This window comes from Sapajus apella, unplaced genomic scaffold (genome assembly GCF_009761245.1).
Source record: "Sapajus apella isolate SASKATOON/1434 unplaced genomic scaffold, GSC_monkey_1.0 scaffold196, whole genome shotgun sequence".
NCBI lineage: Eukaryota > Metazoa > Chordata > Mammalia > Primates > Cebidae > Sapajus > Sapajus apella.
In genome coordinates, this window is record NW_022437136.1 from 158,403 (window position 1) to 181,263 (window position 22,861).

Genomic DNA, 22,861 nt, shown 5'->3' on the forward strand with positions numbered 1-22,861 from the left:
CAAAAAAAAAAAAAAAAAAAAAAAAAAATCCATTGCCTGGTGCAGTGGCTCATGCCTGTAATCCCAGCACACTGGGAGACTGAGGCAGAAGGACTCTTGAGCCCAGGGGTTCAGGACCAACTTGAGGAAAACAGCAAGACCCTGTCTCTCTAAAAAAAAAAATTAGTATTAGGGGAAAAAAAAAAAAAAAAAAGGTCAGGTGCAGTGGCTCATGCCGGTAAGCCCAGCACTTAGGGAACGGGAGAGGCAGGCGGACTGCTTGAGCCCAGGAGTTCAAGACCAGTCTGGGCAACATGACAAGACCCTGTCTCCACAAAACATACCAAAAAATTAGCCAAGTATGGTGCTGTGTGCCTGCAGTTCCAGCTACTTAGGAGGCTAAGGACAGAAGATCACCTGAGCCCGCAAACTCAAGGCTGCAGTGAGCCATGATTGCTCCACTGCACTCCAGCCAGCCTGGGCAATGGAATGAGACCCTGACTCAAAAAAACAAAAAAAAAATTCCAAACAACACTCGGCCACAGATAATTTTGTTTCCCTTATCTAGATAAAACAGGGGCTGAGACCTAAGTTTACACAGCTTGTGGGTGGTGGAGGCGGGCCAGCCTCCAGAGTCCTCATTTAGCCCAGAATAGAAACAAGGTCAAAGCCCTGGAAAGTGACTCCCAGGGGGAAGCCTCACCCAGCAGCTGCCTCTCAGCAAGAAAACAAAAGTACAAGTTCAAGTTCACCGGCCTGGGAAGTAAAAGACAAGACAGCGGCCTAGGAGGCCGGGCTTCCCTTCCCTTCCTCGGGCTCTGCGGTCCCTCAGACCAGCAGCTGGGCAGAGTCAAACCTGACAGCGGCCAAGGGAAAGAACAGCAAGTAGGGAGGACCAGCGGGAGATGGGACGGCGGCCGCTTCCAGAAACCAGAACCAACACACATACCGTTTTTCACAGGCAGCCGCTCGATGCTGTCGGGTTCCAGCTCCTCATGAGACAGAAAGATCCTCAGGCGTTTGAGAGAGACACTCGCCTATACAGAGAGCAACGGCAGGGGGAGTTACTTTTGAAACAAACCTAAGCTAACTTTCAGGGTTTCCCTAGGTGTGGCGGGGCACACATCCTTCCTTATTTCCGAAGGCCCCACACTTCTTAGACCAGCGTACACTTTAGAACAACAACAAAAAAAAAGAAACAGGTTTTCATTCTTCTTTCTTTTGCTTTAAAACCCCACAAAAGGTATTTCAGAAAAAATGGGCAAATGGCTGGGCACGGTGGCCCACACCTGTAATCCCAGCACTTTGGGAGGCCGAGGCGGGCAGATCACCTCAGGTCAGGAGTTCAAGACCAGTCTGGCCAACATGGTAAAACCCTGCCTCTACTAAAAAAACATGTAAAATTGCCCAGGCATGGTGGTGTGCACCTGTGCTAGTCCTAGCTACTCAGGAGGCTGAGGCAGGAGAATCACTTGAACCTGGAAAGGGGGAGGTTGCAATGAGCCAAGATCATGCCACTGCACTCCAGACTGGGCAACAAAATGAGATTCCATCTCAAAAAAAAAAAAAAAAAAAAAAAAGTAAAGAAGAGAAGGGCACAGGCCTGGCCTGGAGGAAAAGGGACTCTGGAAACATAACAGCAAATGCAACAGATCTGATTCCAGCAGCCCAATGGGACAGGCATTTCTGAGAGACTCCAGAAAAAACAGACAGGGGCTGAGTATTATCGTAAAAAATTATTGTTAATTTGCTTAGACATGACGATGGTGGTGTACTTACAAAAGAAGAAATACAGGCTGAAGTATTTACGGGTGGAATGTAAGGGGTCTGGGATTTGCTTTAAAATTTTTCAGCAAAGAAAGAAGGAAGGAAGGAGCAGAGTTCAGCATTTAAAAAAACGAATCTGAGTGATGTGTGCACGGGGTTCATGTTGTATGATTCCTTTTCTATTTTTCTTTTTTTTTTGGAGACTCTGTTGCCCAGATTGGAGTGCAATGGCATAATCTCAGCTCACTGCAACCTCCACCTCCTGGGTTCAAGCAATTCTCATGCCTCAGCCTCCAGAGTAGCTGGGATTACAGCCATCCACCACCATGCCCGACTAATTTTTGTATTTTTAGTAGAGGCCCATGTTGGCCAGGCTGGTCTCGAACTCCTAACCTCAATAGATCCACCCAAGTCAGCCTCTGAAAGTGCTGGGATTACAGGCATGAAACACCATACCTGGCCTTTTTTTTTTTTCTTTCTTAATACCAGCTTACAAGCTTCAAGCTATTCTACTTCTGTGTACATCTGACATTTTTAATAATAAAAAGGGCATCTGGTTTTTGACAAAGTAAACAATCAGCTATACTATCAAATTTTAAGGTTGATTTGTCTATGTGGTTGAAACAGAGTTTTCAAAATGGATATGTGCAATGCTCAGGCAAAGAATGTGAAAACAGTGCAGAAAAGTGACAGGAGCTTCCAAGAGTGCCCAACTGTGACAAAGCAGTAAGCTGCCCCTCCTTACATAGTCACTGGCATGAATTTTAGAGATTCTACAGGGTCTAGATTGGTTTTTGTTTTTTTAAAAAAAAAAACAGAGTCTTATTCCCTTCACCCAGGCTGGAATGTAGTGGTGTGAACACGACTCACTGCAGCCTTGACTTCCTGAGCTCAGGTGATCCTCCCACCTCAGCCTGCTTAGGAGCTACGAGTACAGGGGCACACCACCATACCTGGCTAATTTTCCTTTTTGTATAAACGAGGTTTCGCCATATTGCTCAGGCTAGTCTCAAACTCCAGGGCTCAAGAGATCCACCTGCCTTGGCCTCCGAAAATGCTGGGACTGCGGGCGTGAGCCACCATGCCTAGCCGTAAGGTTGGGGTTTTTCTTTTTTGTTTATGAGACGGAGTTTTTGCTGTGTCACCCAGGCTGGAGTGCAAGGGGATGATCTCAGCTCACTGCAACCTCCACCTCCTGGATTCAAGCGATTCTCTTGCCTCAGTCTCCCAAGTAGCTGGGATTATAGGTGCCCACCACCATGCCCGGCTAATTCTTGTATTTTTAGTAGAGAGGGGTTTCACCATCTTGGCCAAGCTGATCTCAAACTCTTGACTTCAGGGGTAATCCACCCACCTCAGCCTCCCAAAGTGCTGGGATTACAGGCGTGAGCCACTGCGCCCGGCCATAAGGTTGGGGTTTCTCAAAGTGTGGGTAGGCAAGACCTATCAGTGGGCTGTAAAATCAATCAAGTCAAACAAGAACTACTTTTTGAAAAAAAGGATAGGAATGGAGGAGGAACAGAAGAGAACAGAGCACTTCAAAAAGAGTGCTCCAGAGCATGGGAAAGCCTTGCTGTATTCAATTTGTTTTATATACTCAAGTGCAAGCTCTCTGTCAAGAAGTCAAATGCGTTTTCCTTCTTTCAGGCATGACCAGACAAAAGCATGGCAGCCTTGGTCCAGGCCTCGCAGAGCCAGATATAGAGTGCGGTCTAGAGGCTGCACTCTGGGGAACTTCCATGCTTCTGTGGCCTGGAACCCCCTCTCTGAAGTCGCCCCATCTTCCCCCTGTACCTGCACGATGCTGCTGATGACCATGGGGAGAATGTTCAGGGGAAACCGGAGGATATTGAACAAGGCCAAGGACACGAAAGCTTTCTGGGCATCCAGGATGTTCTTCTCTTCAACGGTCACGTAGACAGCAAATGTGCAGAGGGCCACCTGCAAGCACAACGCCCAGTGCTTACTGCTATGCCCAGAGTGCGACATCATCCAGGAGCAGCAGCAGGTCCTGGGGACAGGCTTGGGCCCTCCCCAGGTGGCCACAACTGGCCAGCTGCTGGAGCTCATGGAAAAGCCTGGGGCAGTAGCTAGCACATAGCAGGTGCTCACCAAACACTTCGGGAGTGAACTGGATAAGTGAACGACCAGGGGCGCAAAGACCTGGCCTCACGCATCAACATTCTCAGCCATGTCCCAGAGGGGCGCAAACCCACCGCCAGGCCTTTGCCCCTGCAGTTTCCTCTGCCTGAAACCATCTTCCATCCAGGTGGCCACTGGGCTCCTCCCTCTCACCATTCAAAGGAGCTGCCTCTCCCACTCTACCCAAACAGCCCTGCCATCTGGCCATCAACCCGTGTATTTTCAGGGTCTCGGGACCGCCATTTCATTGTTACTTCCTGGAAGATCATACAGCTTAAAAATAAAAACCATATGCTTTGCCGTGTATCCGCTGTGGGACTCTAGTTATTTCACCTCTCCACACCCTGTTTTCTCATCGATAAAATGCGAGTCGTGATACGCTTTTAAGGGCAGCTGGCACTTACATAGTGTGCTTATTAGCCAGGGCCCAAGCTCAGTAAAACTCAACAGGTGGCAGCTGTTTTTACTTCTTGTTACAGGATTCGGTCCAAATTCCTTAGATCATTCTTCCAAGGAATCCATTAACCTGGTCCCATGAGTGAGAGCTGGGCAGGCAGAGCTGGTTCCTGTTGTGGCTCTGACATTAACAAGACAGATGACGCTAAGGCATGGATCAGTAATTTTCCAGGCTCCAATGCCAAGAGGAGGCAAGGTGCTCGAAACGATAGGGATAGACATTCCCTGGGTGCAGTGGTTCGATCATCGCTCACTGCAGCCTCAAACTCCCAGACCCAAGAGTACTTCCCACCTCAGCCTCCTCAGTAGCTAGGACTACAGGCGTACACCACCATGTCTGGCTCGTTTTTTTATTTTTGTAGATACAGGGTCTCCCTATGTTGCCTAGGCTGGTCTCAAACTCCAGAGCTCAGGTGATCTGCCTGCCTCAGCCACCTAAAGCGCTGGGATTACAGGCATGAGCCGCTGCACCCATCCTGGCTCCCATCTTCTAAGCGGTAACTGCACACTGGAATCTTACTTTTTTTAAGACACAGTCTCATTCTTTTGTCCAGGATGGAGTGCAGTGACACAATCACAGCTCACTGTAACCTCAGCCTCCCAGGGTCAAATGATTCTCACGCCTCAGCCTCCAAGTAGCTGGGATTACAGGCACGTGCTACACCATACCCAGCTAACTTTTGGTATTTTTCTTAGCAGAGATGGGGTTTTGCCATGTTGGCCAGGCTGGTCTTGAGCTCCTGGTCTCAGGTGATCCATCTGCCTTGGCCTCCCAAAGGGCTGGGAATACAGGTGTGAGCCACCATGCCAAGCCCAAAAATCCTCTACTCAAAAGTGTCTACATGTATCTACATGACAGAGTATTCAGCCACAAAAAGGAGTGAAATTCTTATACATGCTGAAACATGGATAAACCTTGAAAATATCATGCTGAGAAACCAGTCACATGGTCGGGCGTTGTGCCTCACGCCTGTAATCCCAGCACTTTGGGAGGTCAAGGCAGGCAGATTACCTGAGGTCAGGAGTCCAAGACCAGACTGACCAACATGGAGAAACCCCATCTCTACTAAAAATACTAAAATTATCTGAGCATGGTGGCACATGCCTGTAATCCCAGCTACTCAGGAGGCTGAGACAGGAGAATCACTTCAACCCAGGAGGCGAAGGTTGCAGTGAGCTGAGGTCATGCTGTTGGCACTTCAGCCTGGGCAACAACAGCAAAACTCTGTCTCAAAAAAAAAAAAAAAAAAAAGAAACCAGTGAGAAAAGGCCACCTATTGTTTGATTCCATTTATATGAAATGTCAAGAGTAAACTAACATAGAGAGACAGAAAGCAGATGAGTGGTTGCCTGGGATGGAATGCAAGGCTTGGGGAGCAAGTGCTAAGAGGTACAGGGCTTGCTTTTGGGGTAATGAAAATCCTGGAATTATCAGTGACTGTCACACCACCCACACAAAACGCCACCCACACAAAATGCACTGGGTGACTGTCACACCACCTACACAAAACCCACTGGGTGACCATCACATCACCCACACAAAACCCACTGGGTGATCGTCACACCACCTACAGAAAACCCACTGGGTGACCGTTACACCACCCACACAAAACCCACTGGGTGATCGTCACACCACCCACACAAAACCCACTGGGTGACATCACACCACCCACACAAAACCCACTGGGTGACGTCACACCACCCACACAAAACCCACTGGGTGACCATCACACCACCCACACAAAACCCACTGGGTGACCATCACATCACCTACACAAAACCCACTGGGTGACCGTCACATCACCTACACAAAACCCACTGGGTGACCGTCACACCACCTACACAAAACCCACTGGGTGACAGTCACACCACTCACACAAAACCCACAGGGTGACTGTCACATCACCTATACAAAATCCACTGGGTGACCATCACCACCTACACAAAACCCACTGGGTGACCATCACATCACCTACAGAAAACCCATTGGGTGACCGACACACCACAAACACAAAACCCCCTAGGTGACTGTCACACCACAAACACAAAACCCACTGGGTGACCGTCATACCACCTACACAAAACCCACTGGGTGACTGACACACCACAAACACAAAACCCACTGGGTGACTGTCACACCACCCACACAAAACTGGGTGACCCTCACACCACCTACACAAAACCTACTGGTGACCATCATATCACCTACACAAAACCCACTGGGAGACCATCACACCACCCATACAAAACCCACTGGTGACCATCACACCACCCACACAAAACCCACTGGGTGACCGTCACATCACCTATATAAAAAAATCACTGAATTGCATACTCTGAAATGGTCAATTGTATTTCCATTATAAAAAATAAATTTGGATGGGCATAGCGGCTCCTTCCTATAATCCCAATGCTTTCAGAGGCTGAAGAGTGAGGATCACTTGAGGCCGGGAGTTTGACGCTAGCCTGGGCAGCATAGCAAGACTGTGTCTCTACAAAAATTTTTTTTAAAATAAGCTAGGCGGCCGGGCGGGATGGATCATGCCTGTAATCCCAGCACGCTGGGAGGCCGAGGCAGGCAAATCACTTGACGTCTGGAGTTCAAGACCAGCCTGGCCACCAGGGCAAACCCTGTCTCTACGAAAAATACAAAAATTAGTTGGGCGTAGTGGCATGTGCCTATAATCCCAGCTACTCAGGAGGCTGAGGCAGGAGAATCAGTTTAACCTGGGAGATGTAGGTTGCAATGAGCCAAGATCGTGCCACTGTACTCCAGCCTGGGTGACAAAGCAAGACTCCATCTCAAAATAATAATTAATAATTTTAAAAAGTCAAGTGTAGTGGCGTGCCACCTATAGTCCTAGCTACTAGGGAGGCTGAGGCAGGAGGATCACTTGAGCCCAGGAGGTTGAGGCTGCAGTGAGCTGTGACTGTGCCACTGTACCAGCCTGGGCAACAGAATGACACCCCCATCTCTAAACAAGTCATTTTTTAAAAAGTACCTCTCCAAGTCAACCTATTTTTTAGTGCAGAAGTCAAAGTCCCGACTCAGATCCCAGGGCCCAGTTGATTTGTAAAGTCCCTTCCCTGGACCTCATCTGGCCTCATTTCACACTCTCCCCTCACTCCCACTGTTTCAGCCTCCACGGCTGTCCCATCTAGGAACGGGCACAGGACTGCCCCGGGCGTTTGCACACACTCTTGCCACTCCCTGGTTGGCCTCTTCACCGCCATCAAGTCCATACTCAAGTGTCACCTTCTCAGCAAGCTTGGACCACCCTACTTAAAACTGCAAGCCGTCCCTGTTAGAAAGACCTGACTCTTTTTCTCTAGCACTTAGGACGGCTTTCTCTGGCACTAGATGTATTCAATGTGCCTATTGTTTCCCGTCTGTGTCTCCCAGTGAAAATAAATGTTCCATGACTGGAGATTACTACCTGCAGTCTTCACTGCTATACTGTCAGAGCCTGGGACAGAGTCCTGATCATGGTACTTGGTGAATGTCTGCCGGGTAGATGATAGATGGGTGGGAGTGGGTAAGATAGGGGGAAGGGGTGGATGAATTTTCCTGAGGACAGAGAGCACATCAGAGGTGTCTCTTCAGCAGTGAAGCAAGCCAGGTCTCAGCCATCTCACCACCAAAACGTACCAGTCCCCTTGGTGACCCAAGGACCAATCGATGCCGGCTTCTGGCAGCACAGGGCGCACACAGAAAGGGGACAGAACATCACACAACCCTTTTCAGGTGCACAGCCCTGGCTTCTCCAGAAGGAGGTCATTTAGCCATCTGACCCTCGGTTATTAACTGAGCACCTACTATGTGCTGGGGACTGACGCAGGCTTTGCAACCCCGAGACGCAAAGTCTAGTGGAAGCACAGGCTTTAACCAAGTTCCCTACAGGCAGTGTTTGAAAATTGCAGAGGCTGGTAGGACAGGCACTATGATTGGGGCTCCAGGCAGATGGAGACTGGTGTTTGCAGCAGCTTTGTAATAGGCGAGGGTTGAGGGTGCAAAAGTCCTTCATACACAATGAAGAGCAACTGTGCCCTTTTCTGAGAAATGGGGAAAATCAATGAATAGAACACCTACACTCCAGCCCCCCACCAAAAAGCCTGACGCCCTGTGTGCAGATGGCTGCTCTTACTGCCTGCCTGCCATCTACTGCTCTGTTTATGGTAATATGCGATTTTCTCTGGGGGAACTTCTCCCAGTCTCAACCTAGGAGCTTCAGCCACAGATGAACTTCCTCCCTCACCCCTCACCTTGGCCCCAAGCTCTAAAAGACATGAGCCAGCCCTGGCCGACCCAAGCATCCCAACTCCCCAGCCTCAGTGATTGATTCAGGAATAAGCATGTGATCACCACGACCAATGAGACTCAATTCCATGGCTCTGCATGAACTACTGGGGGAAAAGGCTCTGCTCACAGGGTTTGCAGAGGTGACAGAATGATGAGGAAACTGCCAGCTGACAAAGAAGCCACCAAGAAAACATAGCTGAGAGACAGAGATGTTATTCCCAACAGCATCTTGAGAACTCCTAGATCCGGCCATGCCTGCAGCCCCATTCACACGTAAAACTCTTTTTCTAGAGTTTTCAGTTTTGTGACTCAAAAATCCCCCTCTTTTCTTACTCTAGTTGATGTAAACTAGGTTTCTGTCATTTCCAAGACAGTTTCTAACTAATGTGATTTATTTCAACCTTTCATTCATCCCTGTGTTCATTCATTTATCCACATACATTTACAGAGCATGTACCATTTGCCAAGTTCCCTATGCTTTGAGGGTATAAGCATAAGATGACAAGGTCTGACTGGGCACAGTGGCTCACACCCATAACCCCAGCACTTTGGGAGGCCAAGGCAGGCAAATCATGAGGTCAGGAGCTCAAGACTGCCCCGGCCAACACGGTGAAACGCTGTCTCTACTAAAAACACAAAAATTAGCTAGGTGGGGTGGTGCACACCTGTAGTCCCAGCTCCTTGGGAGGCTGAGGCAGGAGAATGGTTTGAACCTGGGAGGTGGAGGTTGCAATGAGCTGAGGCTGTGCCACTGCACTCCAGCCTGGGCCACAGAACAAGACTCTGCCTCAAAAATAAATACATATGTAAATGAAACGACAAGGTCATGGCCATGTCTCCACAGGCCCTAGGGTATGATCAACAGAGAACGACGGGGCAGATCATTACCACAGAGAATGATGAAGTATTCTAACAAAAGGAGATACAGGGTAAACAGAAGGCAAGAAGCTCACAAATCATCCAAGACAGAAAATGTTAAATATTGACGGCTGCCTGGTGATGCTATTTTAGGAAAGTGCATTAGGTGGACGTGATAAACAGCAGGCTTGGCATTCCAGAAAAATAGTCCCATGTGTCCCTCTGGATGGAATCCCTGGCCTTCCCCGGTCTCTGTGTTCCATCATACCTACCGCTGGGTAAACACCTCATCGTCTTCGAAGCACAGGAATGCCCCAGTGGAAAAAACACTCCAACACCTTCTAGGGGAACTGAGGGCCACATATTTTATCCTAATGTAGTCAGAGGCTTCGATGCCTGGCCAAGACCAAGGTCTCCAACTGACACCCAGGCCCATCTGTTTCTTGCCAAACAGCTCAACAAACTCTGTCTCTGGAAATTCATCAACACAACCGGTTCCCACTCTCTGGGAAACTGAATGGCAAGGAAGGTCAAGAAAAGGTTAAGTAAAGCTGGTAGTGGGATTCAATATCTCACACCTGTAGTCCCAGCTACTCGAGAGGCTGAGGCAGGAGAATCACTTTAGCTCAGGAGTTGGAGGGTGCAGTAAGCTGTGATCAACTCACCGCACTCCAGCCTAGGCAGAGAAACAAGACCCTGTCTCTTTAAAAAAAGATAGAAAAGAAAAGCCAGTCCTGCTCTTAAGCATCTTCTGCTGTGGCTTCCTAATGCAGGCCAGGGCAGGAAGTGATAAGCAGTTTGGTGACAAGCTGGAAATTGTAGGTTTTGACAAGGAATCCAATGTGCAGAGCAAAAAGCTGTGAGAAAACTACCCATATCCCCACCTTACCGGGCACCAGTCGAAGACCAAAGCACATCACCAGCTCCCTCTGCCTTTGGATCTTTCCCTCTAAGAGAAGGCCTTCCAAAACACCATCAAGGCCGGGTGCAGTGGCTCATACCTGCAACCACAGCACTTGGGGAGGCAGAGGCGGGTAAACTGCTGGAGCTCAGGAGTTTGAGAACATCCTGGGCAACAAACTGAGAGCCTATCTCTGCAAAAATCACAAAACTTAGCTGGGCATGGTGGTGTGTGCCTGTAGCCCCAGCTGCGTGGGAGGCTGAGGTGGGAGGATCACTTGGGGCTGGGAGGCAGAGGTTGCAGTGAGCTCACATCACTTCACCGCACTCAAGCTCGGGCGGCAGAATGAGACCTTGTCTCAAAAAAAAAAAAAAAAAAAAAAAAAAAAAGGCCATGGATTTCTATATGATTAACTGTCACTTGTGACAAAGTAAACAGAATCACGTAAGTATAACTACACGTATGACATGTATCCACCATTACAGTGAAAACAGACAGTCTCTGGAAGAACACACACGAAACACGGAGAGAGGAAAGCAAGGTGACTGGTGAGTTAGGAGGAAGGGCTTGGGCCTTTCCCTATGGAAGGTGGCTCTCAAATGAGAGAATTTTGTCACTTCACAATGCCCGGAACCATTTTCCACTGTCGCCACTGGGAAGATCCAGGAGAGGCACTACTAAGCATCTGGCAGATGGAGGACACAGAAGCCGAGAAACATCCTACAATGCGCAGGACAGGCCCTACAACACAGGGACAAAGGATGACCTGCTGGCGAATGTCAGCAGGCTGAGGTTGCTGCGTGCCCCAAAGCCCCGCTGTATGAATAGCATCTGGTGCAGTTTTAATTAAGTTTTACCATGCAAATCCATCACTTACTATTTTTTAAAGACCACCCTGGCGTGGTGGCTCATGCCTGTAATCCCAATACTTTTGGAGGCCACGGTGGGTGGATCTCTTTGAGGCCAGGAATTCAAGACCAGCCTGGCCAACATGGCAAAATCCCATCTCTACTAAAAACACAAAAAAATTAGGTCGGCATGGTGGCATACACATGTAATACCAGCCACTCAAGGTCTGAGGCAGGAGAATCGCTTGGACCCAGGAGGCGGAGGTTGCAGTGAGCTAAGACTGCACCACTGCACACTAGCCTGGGCGACAGAACAGGACTCTGTCTTGAAAAAATAAGGTAAGACCTATCACACATACAAAAGCAAGTATTTCGTAGTTATACTTAGCAGAGACTATTGAATAAGGAGAAACAATAAACATTCTATATACCTCCCATCCAGTCTGATATTACTTTTACTTTTAAAAAACAAGTAGAGGCCAGGCGCGGTGGCACACACGCCTGTAATCCCAGCACTTTGGGAGGCTGAGGCAGGTGGATCACCTGAGGTCAGGAGTTCGTGACCAGCCTGGGCAACACAGTGAAACTCCGTCTCTACTAAAAATACAAAAGGTTATTATTGGTGCGTGGCGGCTTGCCCTTGTAGTCCCAGCTACTCAGGAGGCTGAGGCAGGAGAACTGCTAGAACCTTGGAGGCAGAGGTTGCAATGAGCCAAGATCGCGCCGCTGCACTCCAGCCTGGGTAAGAGATCGAGACTCCATCTCTTAAAAAAAAAAAAAAAAAAAAAAAGAAAGAAAGAAAGAAAGAAAGGCCAGGCGCGGTGGCTCATGCCTATAGTCCCCAGCACTTTGGGAGGTTGAGGCAGGAATTCGAGACCAGCCAGACCAACATGGAAAAACCCCCGTCTCTACTAAAAATACCAAAAAAAAAAAAAAAAAAAAATTTGAAAAAACATCAAGAGAGTTCATCAAAGCACCCCGGTCAAGTCAAGGGACCAGAGCGTAAGAAGAAAGCGATGTACATGGCAGAATGCAGGGGCACTGGAGCTGGAAGGGAACCCGGAGTCGCCGAAGAGCAACAAGATGCCATTTCTTGCTCAACTCCATCCACTGGCAGCAGTCACGTGGAGGGCTGCTTGAATATAACTCAGTGGGAAACACCATGAGTGGCTGTGGAGGTATGCTGTGGGCATGAGAAGGGAGGGCAGGGCCCAGTATTTGACATGCTTGGGATCTAACCCCTTCATCTTCCACATGACAAAATCTGGAGCCAGGGAGATGAGCTAACCAGCTCTGGGGTCCCACTGTGAGCTGGCAGTAGAATGTGGCGGGTGACCTAACTCTCAGAACATTCCTCTAAGCCAGGGGCTGGCCAACAATGGCTTGAGGACCATGTATGACCCATGAGCTCAGAATGGATTTATTTTTTTTGAGACAGCATCTTGCTCTGTTGCCCAGGCTGGAGTGCAGTGGTATGACCTTGGCTCAGTGGGACCTCCGCCTCCCGGGTTCACACGATTCCCGTGTCTCAGCCTCCCAAGAAGCTGGGATGACCGCCATGCTCCACTGCGCCTGGCTAATTTGTTTTTTTGTGGGGGACAAGGCCTCACTCTTTTACCTAGCCGGGAGTACAGTGCCATGATCTTGGCTCACTGCAACTTCTACCTCCCGGGTTCAAGCGATCCTCCTGCCTCAGCCTCCTGACTAGATGTGATCACAGGTGCACACCACCATGCCTGGCTAATTTTTATATTTTTAGTAGAGACAGGGTTTCACCATGTTGGTCAGGCTGGTCTCAAACTCCTATCCTCAAGCAACGCGCCCGTCATGGCCTCCCAAAGTGCTGAGATTACAGCCATGAGCCACTACACTCAACCGGATTTCATATTTTTTAATGGTTGAAAACAAAGAGTATTACATGACACACGCAAATTCTATAATATTCAAATTTAAAAAATGTTTAATCTCTAAATACATTCTTACGGGAGCACAGTCACACCCATCAATTTCCGTATTATCTACGGCTGCCTTTCCACTATGCTGGAAGAAACTGGTATTTGTGACAGAGACTGTGTGGCCTGGAATGCCAAAAGTGTTTACACAAAGTTTCTTCACTCCTACTTTCCGCCGTGTCTCTTGAACTTTAAGATCCATACACACCACCTACAGAACTAGTTACAATTCAGATTCAGTTTCAGTGGACCTGGGCTGAGGCCTGAAATTCTGCCCTGTTATTAAGCACCAGGTGATACCACGGCTGCTGCCCCAGGAACCACGCTTTAATTAGTGAGGGTTGACTCCAGTGTGTCTTTACTTGTCGACCTGAACCAGCAACAGCAGCACCTGGGGATGTGTTAGCAATGCAAATACTGAGTCTCCACCCAGACCTGCTAAAATTGAAAATCTGTAACAAACTATCCGCCAACACAGTGGCTCAAGCCTGTAATCCCAGCACTTTGGGAGGCTGAGGGGGGCTGATCGACTGAGGTCAGGAGTTCGAGACCAGCCTGGCCAATATGGGGAAACATCATCTCTACTAAAATTATTTTTTAAGTTAGCAGAGCATGGTGTCACCCACCTGTAATCCCAGCTACTCAAGGCTGAGGTGGAAGAACTGCTTGAACCCGGGAGGCAGACGTTGCAGTTAGCCAAGATCAGGCCATGGCACTCCAGCCTGGGAGACAGAGTGAGACTCCATCTCAATTAATCAATCCATCAATAATATATAATAACAAGCTATCCAGGTGATTCTGATGCAGGCCAGAATTTGAACACCATCTCTCCTCCAGGTCCAGACTCTGAGAGATTTAACGTAGACTAGGAAAATTCAGTGTCAGCATGAACATGCTTTTGCAAATGCCGAAAAGGCTACAGCTTCCTTTAACATTCCACCTGCAACTCAGCTAACATGAAGCAGGTGGTAGTTTAACAGGTAAGTTTCATATTTATAAAAATCTTTAACGCTGCTTCACAGAAACTTGCCAGAAAAATTTGGCAACCTGATCGAGAAGGAATAGTTGTAAGGAGCACACATTACAAAAAGAATGACACAGTTAATAACAAAAAGACAGAAAAGCCAAACACAAGGCACGATCTGAAGTCATCCTTCACCATTAACTGTTTCGGTGCTTAAAAAGGAATTTCCATAGTCCATCTCTGTATGGTCTTCTGATGTGGGGCCAGCTTCGCAAAACGGTAAGTTGCACTATTGCCCCCCTTTTTTTTTTTTTTTTTTGAGACGGAGTTTCACTCTTCTGTTTTTTGATTTTTTTTTTTTTTTTTTTTTTTGAGGCTGGAGTGCAATGGCATGATCTCAGCTCACTGCAACCTCTGCCTCCCAAGTTCAACCGAGTCTCCTGCCTCAGCCTCCCAAGTAGCTGGGATTACAAACACGAGCCACCACGCCCACTTAATTTTGTATTTTTAGAAGAGATGGGGGTTTCATCACGTTGGTCAGGCTGGTCTTGAACTCCTGACCTCAGGTGATCTGCCCACCTCAGACTTTCAAAGTGCTGGGATTCCAGGTGCGAGCCACCACATCCAGCCTGCACTGTTGTTTTTAAACTTTTCCAAGCCAGTTAGGCAGGGATAGACCTGTGACTGTTCCCCAGGAGAGGCACCACAACACTTAGTGTAGCTTGGATCCTAACAGCAAAAAAAACAGGAAACCACCTGTTTTTGCAAGGAATGGGAGAAAGTCTAATTCCAGCAGGACACATCCACACGCCAGGCAAGCATCCATCACGAACACAAATGAAGCCAGCCAGGCGTGGTAGCGGTGCACCTGCAGTCCCAGCTACTTAAGAAGCTAAAGCAGAAGGATTGCTTAGCCCATGAGTTCAAGGCTGTAGCAAGCTATGATTCCAACACTGTACTCCAGCTGGGGGGACCCAGTGTGACCCCTTTTCAAAACAAAAACCCAAAATGAAGCAGATCAGAATGAATGAGCCAAGATGATATATTATCAGCTACACAAAAAAGAACACGATGCACAGTATGATCCCATTTAAATCTGTCTACATATTTCCAAGTACCTATATGCTTGTACATTTTTCTCTAAAAGCATACACAAAACTGTCACTTTGGAGGAGAGGAACTGATGTAACAGAGGACAATATACTTTTCATTTCATATCCTTTTGTATGATTTTTTTGTTTTCTGACACGAAGTCTTGCTTTGTCACCCAGGCTGGGGTGCAGTGGCGTGATCTCAGCTCACTGCAACCTCCGCCCACCAGGTTCAAGCGATTCTCCTGCCTCAGCCTCCTGAGTGGCTGGGACTAGAGAAATGAACCACCACACCCAACTAATTTTTCTATTTTTAGTAGAGACAGGGTTTCACCATGTTGGCCAGGCTGGTCTTGAACTCCTGACCTTGTGATCCGCCCACCTTGGCCTCCCAAAATGTTGAGATTACAGGCAGGAGCCACTGGCGCCTAGGTAATATATATATATAATTTTTTTTTTTTTTTTACAACAGATGACAAATATTTGTTCAGCACCTGCTATGCACTGTTTTATGTACTGAGGATACAGCAGTCAACAGAAAAAGACACAAACGCCTACCTGGTGCTGACATCCTAGTGGGGAAAGACAGACAATAAAATACATACGTCTTAAATTCTTTTTTTTTTTTTGAAACAGGGTCTTGCTATATTGTCCAGGCGGAAGTGCAGTGGCTCAATTTCGGCTCACTGCAACCTCTGCCTCCCAGGTTCAAGGGATTTCTCATGTCTCAGCCTCCTGAGTAACTGGAATTATAAGCAGGCACCACCATGCCTAGCCTTTTTTTTTTTTTTTTTTTTTGGTAGAGACAGGGTTTGGCCAAGTTGGCCAGACTGGTCTTGAGCTCCTGGCCGTAAGTGACCCACCTACCTTGGACTCTCAAAGTGCTGGGATTACAGGTGTCAGCCACTGCACCCAGCCCAAAATTTGTAAATTTTAGAGCGTGTTTAGACCCTGCCATGTCTGTGGTCTAAACACACTTGACAAGTGGTCCACAGGACATTGACAATCCACACTTTGTGACCAGTTGGTGACAAAATAGGGAGGCAGCACCATAATGGAGACCAACTATGGCACCAAGTGTGCTGTTGAGCTCAGCTCACGCTTTTTTTCTTACAAGGCTTTCTTAATGCAAGAAGCAGAGGGCACTGGTTTACATTCTGGCACCAACTCCTTATATCACAGTGAACAGCTAAGGAAGAGTTCCTAAACAGGTTGGCTAGAAGCTAAGAGTGAATGAAATAAAGGAGAACGGAGATGACAAATGTTGAAAGCAAGTGTTCAGGGAGGGTCATGCTGACATAGTGACCTTTTTTTTTTTTTTTGTGGAGACAAGGTTTTGCTCTGTCACCCAGGCTGGAGCACAGTGGTACAATCTTGGCTCACTGCAACCTCCACCTCCCAAGGTGAAGCAATTCTCCTGCCTCAGCCTCGTGAGTGGCTGGGACTACAGGCAAGCGCCACCATGCCCGGCTACTTTTTTTTTCTATTTTTGGTAGAGACAGGGTTTCACCATGTTGGCCAGGCTGGTCTTGAAAATCCTGACCTCAGGTGATCCACCTGCTTTGGCCTCCAAAAGTGCTGGGATTACAGGCAGAAGCCACTGCACCTGGGTGACAGAGTGACCTTTTAAAATTCTTCAGGTATGCAGACAATAAAACATCAAACGATGAGGAGCAGGGAACAGGGGGCTCCACTCACCAGGAAAGGCGTGCAGACCCAAGTGAAGGTACCCACGGCTGCCAGGTAGGCAGACTTCTTTAGTACCTTCAGCTCCTCCTGCCTGATATCCAACACCTTGTCCTTGAATGCCAGCTCCCAAGCATAAAGCTTCAGCACTTTGATCCCATTGAGAATTTCATTCATCAGCTTGATCCGGTTGTCTTTGCTCTTCATGTGGGCCACCTTGGAAGAGAAGGGCAGTCAGCACCACATCTGGGGCAACCCTGGGATCAGACCATCACTCACCATTACCAGCTATGTTTTGCTTAAACTTTATTGTGTACTCTGACATGTGAATGCTTTTTATATTGATTTTTCTTCTTTTAAATAGAGATGAGGTTTCACTATGCTGCCCAGGCTGGTCTCGAACTCCTATGCTGGGATTACAGGTGTGAGCCACTGCACTCAGCCTCAACATCACTGTCTATTAAAAGCAGGCCTCCTGAGGGTGGGAGAGCTGATCCTGTAATCCCTGTGAGCTGTACTCGTGGTCCTGAGACCATACCAAAGGACTCTGCTATCAAAGAAAACACCCGCTTCAAGTCTCGTTAGGTTAGATATTGGAGAAACATACTCAATTAAGAATCCAGGAATAGAGGCAAGAGAAACCTTTCAGGTCTCCAGAAAAGAAGGGATTCAGTCCCTATTCTGCTGACCCAAACACAGGAAAGATGGTGGGGGTGTTTTTTCTTCTGTTTTCTTTTTTTTTTTTAGATGGAGCCTTGCTCTGTCACCCAGACTGGAGTGCAGTGGTGTAATTTCAGCTCACTGCAACCTCCACCTCTCAGGTTAAAGGGATTCTCCTACCTCAGCCTCCCAGATAGCTAGGACTATAGATGCCCACCAGCACACATGACTAATTTTTGTACTTTTAGTAGAGACAGGGTTTCACCATGTTAGCCAGGCTAACAGGAACTCCTGACTTCAGGTGATCCACCAACATCGGCCTCCCAGAGTGCTGGGATTATGGGCGTGAGCCACTGTGCCCGGCCTGTTTTCTTATTTCTTGTCAGCCTAGTTTTCTTTTTATTTATTTTATTTTTCTTTTTGGAGATAGTGTCTCATTCTGGCATCCAGGCAGGAGTACAGTGACATGATCGTAGCTCCCTGCAGCCTTGAGCTCCTGGGCTCAAGCAATCCTCCCACCTCAGCCTCCCGAGTAGCTGGGACCACAGGCATATGCCACCACATCCAGCTCATTTTTGTATTTTTTGTAGAGACAGTGTCTCCTTACATTGCCCAGGCTGGTTTTGAACTCCTGGCCACAAGCCATCCTTCTGCCTCAGCCTCCCAAAGAGCCCGGATTACGGACATGATCCACTGTGCCTGGCCCACGGTTGTTAAAATAGTGAAATGTTCATGTACTGGCTAGTACTGGCTGCAAACAGTGGGTACTTGTGCAGTGCCATTGTTAAATATTTTTAATACCAATAGCACCATCTTTCTAAGCATTCTACATGTATTTAGCCACTTAATAGTCACAAGAAACTCTATCGTTTAGTGCTACAGTCATCCCTAGACCACACAGATGGGAAGAAATTAAGTTACATGATCTGGAGGCCAGCGAGTGAAGTGGGTTCAGAGTCGGACCACTCAGGGAATCCCACACATAAAGAGATTGATTAAATGGTGACTCTACCATCAAAGCCCCTGCCTCACCCATCCCACCCATCCCTACCCCATAAGGCCTCTCCTTCCAACAGGTCTGTGTTCTGAAACTCATCTCCCTATGGTACCATTGGTGCAGCCAAGTGCTCTCATTTGAAATTCCACAGCACACCATCGCTACCCATCAACAGCAGACCAGAGAAACAAACCACACCATCTCCGTTAAGGATCCAAAGGCACCAGATCAGGAGAATGAGTTCAAGCTATACAGCTTAGCACAGAGAGGTCCCCAAAGCAGGGCACTACAAGACAAAATCATGCTGCCAAACCAGCCCATTTAGATAAAAACAGATATGGTAATAATATCACAAAAAGATTTGTAATGGCCAGGCATAGTGTCTCACACCTATAATCCCAGCACTTTGGGAGGTCAGGAGTTCGAGACCAGCCTGGCCAAAATGGTGAAAGCCGTCTCTACTAAAAATACAAAAGTTAGCCAGGCATGGTGGCAGGTGCCTGTAATCCCAGCTGCTCGGGAGGGTAAGGCAGGAGAAACATTTGAACCCAGGAGACAGAAGTTGCAGTGAGCTGAGAGTACACCACGGCACTCTAGCCTGAGCAACAGAGTGAGACACCGTCTCAAAAAAAAAAAACAAAACGAAAAAAACCCACATATATTAAAAAAACAGACATAACTATATCATTAATCAGGTCTGTATATACAAACATAGAAAGTTCTAGGAGGATTTGCTTCTATACATTCGCAGTGGCTAAGAGAGTAGGGAAGGAGATAGCCCCTTTTAATTTATATACTTTTGTATGATTGAAACTTTTTTTTTTTGAGACAGGGTCTCACTCTGTTGTCCAAGCTGGAGTACAGTGGCACAAGCATGGCTCACTGCAGCCTTGACCTCCTGGGCTCAGGTGGTCCTCATGCTTCAGCCTCCTGAGTAGCTGGGACGACAGGCACACATCACCACGCACAGCTAACTTTTCCATTTTGGTTGAGATGGGTTTCACCATGTTCCCCAGGCTGGTCTTAAATTCCTGAGTTCAGGCGATCCACCAACCTTGGCCTCCCAAAATGCTCAAAGTTCAGGGCTGAGCCTGGCCTGACTCAAACTTTTTTATAATAAGAAACCACGCTATATTAATTGGGTATTTAAACTGTTTAAAATACAAAGTATCGCCAAAAACAAAAAGTTGAAAGCCAGGCATGGTGGCCCGCACCTATAACCCCAACGCATTGGGAAGCTGAGACAACAGGATCACTTGAGCCCAGGAGTTTGAAACCAGCCCGGGCAACATAGCAAGACCCCATCTCAGAAATTAATTGATTAATTAATATAATTAAAGAGATTAACACCATGTCTCGCATAAGGTAAGAGCTAATAAGGAGAAAAAAGTAGAGGGAAATTTGCACTCAACTCTTGAAAGCTCAGTCACACATACACATAAGATGACCAGGGATGGCTGGGCGCGGTGGCTCACACCTGTAATCTCAGCACTTTGGGAGACTAAGGTGGGCAGATCACAAGGTCAAGAGATAAAGACCATCCTGGCCAACTCGGTGAAACCCGGTCTCTACTAAAAATACAAATATTAGCTGGGTGTGGTGGCACAGGCCTGTAGTCCCAGTTACTCAGGAGGCTGAAGCAGGAGAATCGCTTCAACCCGGAAGGCGGAGGCTGCAGTGAGCTGAGATTGCGCCATTGCACTCCAGCCTGGCGACAGAGCAAGACTCCATCTCAAAAAAATATAAAATAAAATAAAATAAGACCATAGGAAACAAGAATTGTCTCTCGGAAGTTCACAGACCTTGTGATATCAGTCACCAGCCTACAAAGTCTAACCACATGTCAGGAGCTCTCAACCACGGCTGCCTAATATAATCACCTGGGAAGTTTTAACACATCCTGATGTCCAGACCCCACCCACAGTAAGTAAATCCAAATCCCAGATATGGGGCCTGGGCATTAGCTTTTTGTTCAGGCTCCCCAGGTTACTCCAACTGGCAGGCAAGGCGGAGAACCCCAGGGCCTGAGCAGAAGGAACTCGACTAAAACCTGCATGGAGAGGCCCCAGCCTAAGGCCGTGCTTGGAGGCCTTCGGAGACACATGCCCTACCTGATAGGTCTTGGTCTTCATCGCCATCACAGCATTGAAGGGCACCATGAGGACCATCACTGCCACTCCAGCCAGCACAGATGGGCCCAGGTTCTAAGGAAGGAAAGGAGACTCTTAATCACTCACCAGACAGGAGAAAACCAGGACCTTAACAGATTTCCCACCTGCTCCACCCCCCATGGATGCTGCTGACCAAGTTAAGGGCAAAAGGTGTTACTTTTACCCCACGACAGGGTGTTAGAGGCTTGCAGTTTTATTCCTGAGCATCTCTCGGGGTCCTCCCAATCCCTTGGAGAATAAGCAGGTCCGTGCTCCCTTCTTCAAAGCCTTTGGGCCACGTGAGTTTTGCAAATTACAACTTTAGAGTTCTAATTTTGGAGATGTTGCCCAGACTGCAGTACAGTGGCTATTTGCAGCGATTCTCCTACTTCAGTCTCCAAAGTAGCTGCAACTACAGGTAACCATTAGGTCTTGTTACGTTGTTCAGGCTGGTCTCCAACTCCTGGGCTCAAGTGATCCTCCCAACTCAGCCTCCCAAGTAACTGTGACTACAGCCACACTACCATCCCTGGGTAATTTTTAGAGTTTTGGTTTGTTTCTTTGTTTGGTAGAGACAAGGTCTCACTATGTTACTCAAGCTGGTCTCAAATTCCTGGGCTCAAGCGATCCTCCCAACTCAGCCTCCCAAGTAACTGTGACTACAGTCACACCACCATACTCAGCTATTTTTCTGTTCTTTTTTAGAGACAAGGTCTCACTATGTTGCCCAAAGTGGTCTTGAACTCATGGTCTCAAGCGATCCTCCTGCCTCTGCCTCCCAAGTAGCTGGGATTACAGGCGCAAGCCACCACACCCAGCTTACATTTTTAGAACGGTAATAAGGCAGTATGAAGAAAACTGTGAACACGACCACCTGACTGCTTTTTCTGCCTGAAGGGTGCTTAGAAGCTCAGGCCTCAGCTAGCGCCTGCATACTTGGATTTCAGGAGGGTTTCCACCATTAACAGAAGTGGTAAGACTGGCTAGACGTGCCTCAACTGTTTGTACAAACACATGGTTTATGCTGAACACTGCCTTCCCTATGGGAGTCTGGACTTTTGGTATGTGCCAAGTAAACGGTGCCATACCCCTAACAAAAGCCCAAGCACTGAGCTCCTACCGAGCGTACCTGGGTGGCAACATTTCACACATATAATCATAATGGTTGCCAGAGAATTAAGTGCACCTTGGGTGACTCTGCTGGGGACTCCTGGAAGCCTGTACCTGGTTTCCTTTAAACACTGCCCCATGTGTGCCTTCATTCTTTGCTAATTTTGCTATATTAACTTAGAGCCTTGAGGCTGGGTACAGTGGCTCACACCTGCAATCCAGAGGGAAGATAGCTTGAGGCCAGAAGTTCGAGACCAGCCTGAACAATGAGACCCCATTTCTACAAAAAAAATTAATAACTTAGCCAGGCATGGTGACGTACACCTGTAGTCCCCAGCTAGTTGAGAGGACAAAGTGGGAAGGATTACTTGAGCCCAGAAATTTGAGGCTGCAGTGAGTTATGGTCGCACCACTGCACTCCAGCCTGGGCAGTAAAGCAAGACTCTGTCCCTTAAAAAACAGAAACGAAAAAACAAGACAGCCGCCACAACCAAGAACTGTCTGGCCCCAAGTGTCAACAGTGCTGAGCTCAAGCGACTGCCATCTAAAACAAGATGTGATGTTAAGACAATTTGCTTAATGGTTCGTAAACCAATCCTGAAGGCAATTCTGAAAGAAATGTTTCAAAAAAATTTTTACCATGGTAGTACTTTTGGGAAAGTGGACTCCCCAAGACATCTGCTTGAAAAGACATTTATTTCAATATATATATATTTTTTTTCTTCTCGAGACAGAGTCTCACCTTGTCACCCAGGCAGGAGTGCAGTGGTGTGATCGCGCAGCTCACTGCAGCCTCTGAAATCCTAGGCTCAAGCAATCCTTCCGCCTCAGCCTCCACAGTAGCTGGGACCACAGGTAGGGACCATCATGCCCAGCTTTGTTTGTTTTGCAGAGACAGTGTCTCACTATGTTGCTCAGGCTGGTCTCAAACTCTGGCTTCAAGCAATCCTTCCACCTCGGCCTCCTAAAGTGCGAGGATTACAGGTGCATGCCACCTGTA

General features: G+C 47.8%; 1 protein-coding gene and 1 long non-coding RNA gene across 7 annotated transcripts in view; one reads left to right on the forward strand and one right to left on the reverse strand.

Moving 5' to 3' along the window:
* ABCC1 (ATP binding cassette subfamily C member 1) overlaps nucleotides 1-22,861 on the reverse strand; it is a 188,048-nt gene that overhangs the window by 64,143 nt on the left and 101,044 nt on the right. For all 6 annotated transcript variants that reach the window (XM_032269639.1, XM_032269638.1, XM_032269642.1 and 3 more), the window contains 4 exons: nucleotides 20,713-20,805; nucleotides 16,957-17,160; nucleotides 3,541-3,687; nucleotides 929-1,016 (listed from right to left, as the gene is read on the reverse strand). In XM_032269639.1, coding sequence (XP_032125530.1) covers nucleotides 929-1,016; nucleotides 3,541-3,687; nucleotides 16,957-17,160; nucleotides 20,713-20,805 — 532 coding nt within the window. The remainder of the gene's footprint in view (nucleotides 1-928; nucleotides 1,017-3,540; nucleotides 3,688-16,956; nucleotides 17,161-20,712; nucleotides 20,806-22,861) is intronic.
* LOC116543787 lies at nucleotides 13,925-15,757 on the forward strand. Its single transcript, XR_004265696.1, has 3 exons — nucleotides 13,925-14,063; nucleotides 15,581-15,585; nucleotides 15,731-15,757. It is a non-coding gene; the product is annotated as an uncharacterized LOC116543787 (long non-coding RNA).